Source organism: Ciconia boyciana, chromosome 2 (genome assembly GCF_034638445.1).
Source record: "Ciconia boyciana chromosome 2, ASM3463844v1, whole genome shotgun sequence".
Lineage (NCBI taxonomy): Eukaryota > Metazoa > Chordata > Aves > Ciconiiformes > Ciconiidae > Ciconia > Ciconia boyciana.
The window spans coordinates 1935517-1942727 of NC_132935.1; the positions used below are offsets into that span (position 1 = coordinate 1935517).

Genomic DNA, 7211 nt, shown 5'->3' on the forward strand with positions numbered 1-7211 from the left:
AGGCAAAGGGCTGCTGAGGGTTTTGGCTAGCCAAACTCCCAAATTTGCTTTTGCAGGTCTAACCTGCCCTGGCCTGTTAGTCCAGGGTGTGTTTTGAGCTTTCCAGAAATACATCCCATCTCAACACATGAAGGCTGAGTCCTTCTGAACTCATTCCATAGCTTATTCTAGACAGAATTAAGTGCCAAGTCTCTACAATTGCAAACCACACTCTGCTGAGCAGGTAGTGAGTGGGACCAACATCCATCTGCTGTCTGACTCAGGAGATGGCACCAAAAATGGAAAGAAAATAAGCCAAGCTCCTGGTGGAGGGTTGCAGGATTTTTGGGGGGATTGTGCACAGGGATTTAGTAGAGGCACACAGGCACAGGTTGGGTGGGAGCTTGGGCAGACCTGGGAAAAAAGCACTGTCCATGTCCAGTGTGCGCACAGCCCCTGCTCTTGCTGAGGATGACCCCAGAGCACCAGCCTTGATGACACTGCCCAGGCCCTCCTGCTGCACAGAGCTGCAGTGCTTCATCCACTACTGCACCCCACAGAGGAAAGCTGTAGGGGGAGATGTGGGTCCTGGGGGCCAGAAGCAGCTGAAGGTGAGGAACATCTGTTTAGCAGCTGGAAACTGGAAATTTGAAGGTTTTAGGTCCAGGTGCCGAAACTCTTGGCTTGAATCCACTTGAATTCCAGCATTGAAGATGGGTGAAGCCACATATCAGTGAAGAAGGTTATTCCCAAGGCATCTAAGAGTCCATGAGGCAGCTTGGCAGAGAGAGGAGTGGGGTTGTTTTGGCTGGAGCATGGGCACTTGCGGCATTAGAGAGCACACTGGAGGAGCGTGCCAAAAACCATGGCCATCAGACCCAGCGCTGCAGAACTGCTTCCCACCCCATTGCTGCTCCTGCTGTCATCACTGCAGAGGTCAGTGTAGCAGCATGACTTGGGTCTGGTCGCCCCTATCCCATAAGAGGGGCTGCATTCCTCCTCACAGCTTCTGGTCACAGTGATGTTGCCGAAAAAGGGGTAACCTGAAACAGGCAGAGAGGAGAAGGGGAGAAGAATAAGAGAAAGAAAGAAATGGTAAAGGAAGGTGCAGACAGCTGGCACTGAGAAACACTGACTTTGTGCAACAGAGGGGAATTAAAAATAAAGTGTTTATGGGTGAATGTTGTGGTTTAGCCCCAGTCAGAAATTAAGTACTACCCAGCTGCTCGCTCACCCTCCCCCCCAGTGGGATGGGGGAGAGAATCGAAGGAGCGAAAGTAAGAAAACTTGTGGGTTGAGATAAGAACAGTTTAATAATTGGAATTAATAATAACAATAATAATAATAATAATAACAATAATAATAATAATAATAATAATAATAATAATAATAATAATAATAATATAAATAATTGCAATGAGAAGGAAAACAACAAGAGAGCAAGAGAGGAACAAAACCCAAGGGAAAAAAACCAGTGCTCACCACCCGCTGACTGATGCCCAGCCAGTCCCCAAGCAGCGATCGCTGCCCCTTGGCCGACTCCCCCGCAGTTTATATACTGAGCATGACATCCTATGGTATGGAATATCCCTTTGGCCAGTTTGAATCAACTATCCTGGCTGTGCCCCCTCCCAGCTTCTTGTGCACCTGGCAGAGCATGGGAAGCTGAAAAATCCTTGACCAGTGTAAACACCACTTAGCAACAACCAGAACATCAGCATGTTATCAACATTATTCTCATACTAAAATCCAAAACACAGCACTGTACCAGCTACTGGGAGGAAAATTAACTCTATCCTAGCCAAAACCAGGACAGTAAATAAAGGCAAATAAGGGGTTAGGCATCTCTAATCCATGGGTCCCTATAATGCAGGCTGCTCTTTGTAGGAACAGGTCCGCTGGTTCTACCTGCTGCCTCCCTCTCTCCCTCCTGCTCCTTCCAAATTTATTCTACCATGGACAAGAGACACAAGTCCCTGTGTATTTTGTTCAGGTGAGTTGCTCCTGCAATGGCTCTGCATAGAAGGTGGCAGTGCCAAGGAGCACTGGTGTAATGCTGGCATGGTCACTGGTGAGACAGTTGGTGTTAGGTGAAAGCGTCTACAAACAAGAAGAGAGCCCCTGTGTTTCTGCGATATATTTGCACACATCTACGGGTTCAGAGTCTGTAAGGGCATAGGGGTAGGAAAGGCAAAACAGACCAAGTAAGCAGGATGAGTCCTGTATGCTTCACTATGACACTCTGAATCTGATGGATTTCTCTCTTTCCCGCTCTAAAGTTGGATAACTCCACCTGGATTCTTAAAGGGAAGTAAAAGGATAATCCAAGCTGGGACTGGGAGGGGGAGAGGGAAACGTGGCCAGCAGGTTGAGAGAGGTAATTCTGCCCCTCTACTCCGCTCTGGAGTCCTCAGCACAGACATGGACCTGTTGGAGTGGGTCCAGAGGAGGGCCACAAAGATGATCAGGGGGCTGGAGCACCTCCCCTATGAGGGGAGGCTGAGAGAGTTGGGGTTGTTCAGCCTGGAGAAGAGAAGGTTCCGGGGAGACCTTCTTGCGGCCTTTCAATACTTAAAGCAGGATGATAAGAAAGATGAGGACAGACTTTTTAGCAGGGCCTGTAGTGATAGGACAAGGGGGAATGGTTTTAAACTAAAAGAGGGGAGATTCAGACTAGATCTAAGGAAGACATTTTTTACAATGAGGGTGGTGAAACACTGGACCTGGTTGCCCAGAGAGGTGGTCAATGCCCCATCCCTGGAAACATTCAAGGTCAGGTTGGACAGGGCTCTGAGCAACCTGCTGTAGTTGAAGATGTCCCTGCTCATGGCAGGGGGGTTGGACTAGATGACCTTTAAAGGTCCCTTCCAACCCAAACCATTCTATGATTCTAAGTTCATGAGGCAATTTGGCCCACAAAGGATGCATCTCTCCTCATGAGCACTCATAGCAAGCAAAGAAACTTACCTGAGTCTACGGAGTGCAGCGTTGTTGTGCATACGGTGGCTTTCGGGGGGCACAGGGTGACTGTTCTGCACTTAGCAATGTCCGTTGGTTCTTTGCATGTGTAACATCGTAAGGACTGGGCTGCAGAGGGGAACAGAATGGGTCTGAGGTGGTCACAGCAACAAAGACAAACAGCAAGTCTACAGCTTCTCTGCTCTGTGGTGGGGACTATGTGATGGTCAGTGCTTCATCCCCCCTTGACCAAGACACAGTGGCCTCGGAAACTAAGCACAGCTGGAGGCAGTGGCAAAGCTTGCATATGTCAGGGGGGAAAGACCAAACCCCAGCACCAAAGGGCAAGGATGGTGTTGCGGGAGTTGAGCATGATCACTACCTTGGGGGCTCAGCAGCCCAAAAAGAGCAGGGATCTAGAGGGAACTATTACTTGAGCAGCTTTGATAGGATCTTCGCATCCTCTGCAAGAGGTGCTGTAACAGAGAGCAAAATAGCTCCTTCTGTTGAGAGCAGCATTCACCAGCACGGAAAGACTGGCACTTCCCCCGTCTCTCCACCCACAGTGACGGCTCTTTCGTGCTTGTTTAGAGGGATTTCTGCAGACCTTAGTAACTGAGAGCAGAATTTAAATGTCAGAGCTGTACCAGAGATCCTAAGGGCTGAATGTGGCCTAAAAAACACTTTCATCAGAGGCTACTGCTGCTTTTTAAAAGAGATGATGCTACAAAGCTCTTGCTGGCTGCCTGCTGACACAGGGATACCTTTACATATGCAAGCATTGATCACAGCAGTTGCTCAAAAGTCTCGGTACGAGACCTGTTCGTCCGCAGCCGGCAGATACAGAGTGTGCATATTTTTTCGGAGTCATGCTGCTGTGGCTTGATGATAGAAACCAGCCTGATTTGATATTTTCTATCCTACCTGCCTTCCACCAACACGGCAGCTGAAGAACCACCCAAATGTGTCCACTGCCATCTATTGGTAAAATTGCAGAAAGACGATGTTTTCTTGTTAAAGTTCTGCAGCATCTGCTGTTAGAGAGAAACCTCTGGGACTTTGTGATAAGGATAAACATTTTTGAAGGCAGTTGTTTGAACATCTGACTCTAGAAAGAATTTTCAGGGCATCTACTTCTCTTAGCACCTCCTTTGGAAAATTCAGTTGTGCAATACAGCCTACACGATGCAAAAGTTTTCTTTATCCTCTTTGCAGAGGTAGGAAGGGCTTTTTAACATGAGCAATGGTGGTGTTCTTGTGGCCATATCTTTTGTAAACAGGTGTGGTGGAGCCATCCCCATTTACCTGAGCTAAGGACCTCGATAGATCCATTCCAAATGACCCCTGAGAGGTTGTTTTATATTTTAACATGTAGTGCACACTGAGAGGGAAACACAATGCTGTCAACCTTGCAAGCATAGGGTTGTTTGTGAGTGTATGGCTCATGTATGGATGGAGCAGTGCTAGTTTAAAGCATCTGAGAAACTGATCTGCAGCCTTTGGGTTGAGCTGGTTTCTAAACCTCATCATTTTCACAGGTGAGCAGGGTAGTGCCATGGGCTCTGGGGCAGTTACTTCCAGTTAAGAGCAAGTTTAAGGAAGAAAACCATCAGCCCCTTATCTTTCACTGACTCTGGGTGGGGCACTCAGAGGGTACTGGTTTTGTAGGAAGGTTGCAGTGGAAGAGGAAAGCCCAAAACTATAAGGACCAGAGTAAAAGAGAAGAACTGAACACAGAGGACAGTGCTGTGTCCTGATCTGAGGTCAATAATTGACTGATCATCACTGTCCCACAGCACCTTCTACTCATTGATTTCAAACCTCTGAAAAATTAGTGGTATATTTTGAGCCACAGACATATTCCTGAGCTGCAAGAGCTGTGCCTAGACCAGCTGCCTCCCACTGGATCATCCCAGAAAAGCCATTTCTGCCTCCAACTGAGCTATACATCAAAAGGGGGTGATGCCTCTCTGTTTCCATAAAGCACTTCGAGACCCGTGAGTGGCAACCTGCTCTGCGAGTTCCTCAGCAACCCCATTAAATCCAGGACAGGACTAGACCCAGAAGCAGGAAAAGAAACACATAATACACCACCTGTGAAATATCTTGAAAGAAAGAAGAAAAAAAACCAACAACAAACAAAACCGGCAAGTACTGAAATGTAAAAAACTGTAGTAGCTGTATAGAAGTGACTGCACCTGTCCTGGTTCAGCCCTGTGGTGGGTTTGACCCACAGCATGTCCCTCAGCCAGCAGTTGAGTTTGCTTTAGAGACAGGTGGAAGAAGGAATGAGGGTAGGGGGATTAAAAAAAAAAGCCATGCAGCCTGAAGAAGAGACCCAACACTCTTCCATGCATAAAGACTTGCAAGATGTATGCCTTTCAGCCTTCTTCCACTTGCAACCCTCTGAATGATCTCCATGTAGCCATGCCTCCAGATGGAGGTGCTCAACCCCTGCCCAGGCTGCCTCTCCTTTGAGATCTTTCAGAGTCTCATGAAAGCGGCCTGAGGATCTCTGGGGCCCGTAGGCTGTAGGTTAAAACCCACTGGGTTGGTGTCACCCAAAAGGATGACTGTTCCAGGCCAAGGATGTATTTGCAATGGGTCACAAATAGATGGAGTAAGAACACAGCGATGACCAGACCCCGCTGCCAGCTTGCCCAAGACCCAGACCCATCAGAGACCAAACCTAAACAGACCCAGGAGAATTGCCTATCTCCACCTATATACTAATCGCTAGAAATAATTGAAAATGAGGAAGCTGGTCGTTTAATGAACCTTTCCAAAATCCTTGGGGTTATTTCTCAAATCCTTGCCCATAGCTATACTGAAGCCTCACCCTCTGGTTTTCAGAGCTTCCAGCAGCCATCTGGGAGGTTTTCTGGATGGCAGGAGCTCAGGATGAACATACCCCATCCCATCCCTGAGGGGACAGGTTGGCAGCTTAAGTAGAGGCTGTTGGTTCAAATTTTTGCCCATGCTTGTACTGTCCTGTACTATGTGTCTGTCATTTAAGCCTTATTCTTATAAAGCAGTGTGTCGGTCCCCTCTGTCCTGGGGTGAGGTGTGAGAAGGGACAGGTGACAGGCGACCACCTATGGGTCCAAATGATATGCACTGTTCTCCGTCAGGTGTCGTGGCTCTCCCCACCAGGAATGCATATCCCCTTTCCCTGTTCACCCTCTCCATTGACCTTCTTAAATACATAAAGGCATTATTTCCCCTACCTGGGGATTACCAGGTCTTTCTGCATTGATGCCTTTCCCCTCCCCTCCCAGGCATTTCCCAGGGGGTCCCTGCACTGTCGGGAATGCAGCAGTCTTACCTAACTCCACGTATGCCAGGCCAAGCAGGAGCCCAACCAGAAGTGTCTTCATGCTGAGAGCAGATCTATGCAGCCAGGACAGTAAAGGAGGACTGCTCCTAGGGAGCTTTATACGTTTTCCCACACTCCACCTCCTGTTATCCTGTGGGTGGATTCCCTTGGGGTGATCAGGGGAGAGCTCGGCTCCAGTTTGGATTGGGATTGTAGAGGAACAAGTTCTGCGAGGAGGTGATGTCACTGCAATGAGCAGACTCCTGCCATATGTTGTTAGGTTTATGTCCAGGGGCTGGTCCCACGGAAAAGGAAAAACACAGCTTGCACTGCAAGGGGTGGCCCCATGCCAGTGCTTGGATGGGGAATGTGACAAAGTATGCTTGTTCCTTCAAGTCTGGCTCCGTGAGCCGAGAGCTGGGTTGTGTCATGCGTGTTGCATTGGGCAACAACAGTCAAGATGCAAGCGGTGGCAGGCTGGGTTTCCATGCACATTGGTTCAACCTCACTAAAGCCTGTGCCATGTTTTCATGCCTACTGCTTGCCAGGCTGGCAGGTGGGAAGCTGGTGTGGCTGGGTTTGCCCAAAGCACGTCTATTTTCCCAAAGTCAGTGCAAAAGCAAGCCCGGTTTCTGGCTCCCAGGGGCTTAGCTATTAACTGAGCCCTGGTGCTGAGCTGCTGGGCATGGAAGTCACTGAAAGGCCAGTGGAGGTGAGCATGGGAGATGATGCTTCCAAGTCTGGGATTTGGTTATGTCATTTTGTTTCAGGTCCTGGGCCATGCTGGCAGAGCAGGGTGCTGTGCCTTCTTTTGTAAAGCTGTCAACTATTTGCCAGATTTTATTCTGAAGCTGGGAAATAAACCCAACATGGAGAAATGGATCAATTTTCCCACTGCCATACCTTCCTGAAAGAAAATTTCACTTTATGCATTTCAAGGCAACCCTCGCAAACATAA

At 48.4% G+C, this 7211-nt stretch overlaps 1 protein-coding gene across 1 annotated transcript; it reads right to left on the reverse strand.

Annotated features, from left to right (window-relative positions):
- Nucleotides 1-810: 810 nt before the first annotated feature.
- LOC140646846 (ly6/PLAUR domain-containing protein 2-like) lies at nt 811-6314 on the reverse strand. Its single transcript, XM_072851172.1, has 3 exons — nt 6263-6314; nt 2947-3066; nt 811-1022 (listed from the first exon to the last, which is right to left on the reverse strand). The coding sequence occupies exons 1-3, from the start codon at nt 6312-6314 to the stop codon at nt 811-813; spliced, it is 384 nt and encodes a 127-aa protein (XP_072707273.1).
- Between the last annotated feature and the right edge of the window lie 897 nt (nt 6315-7211).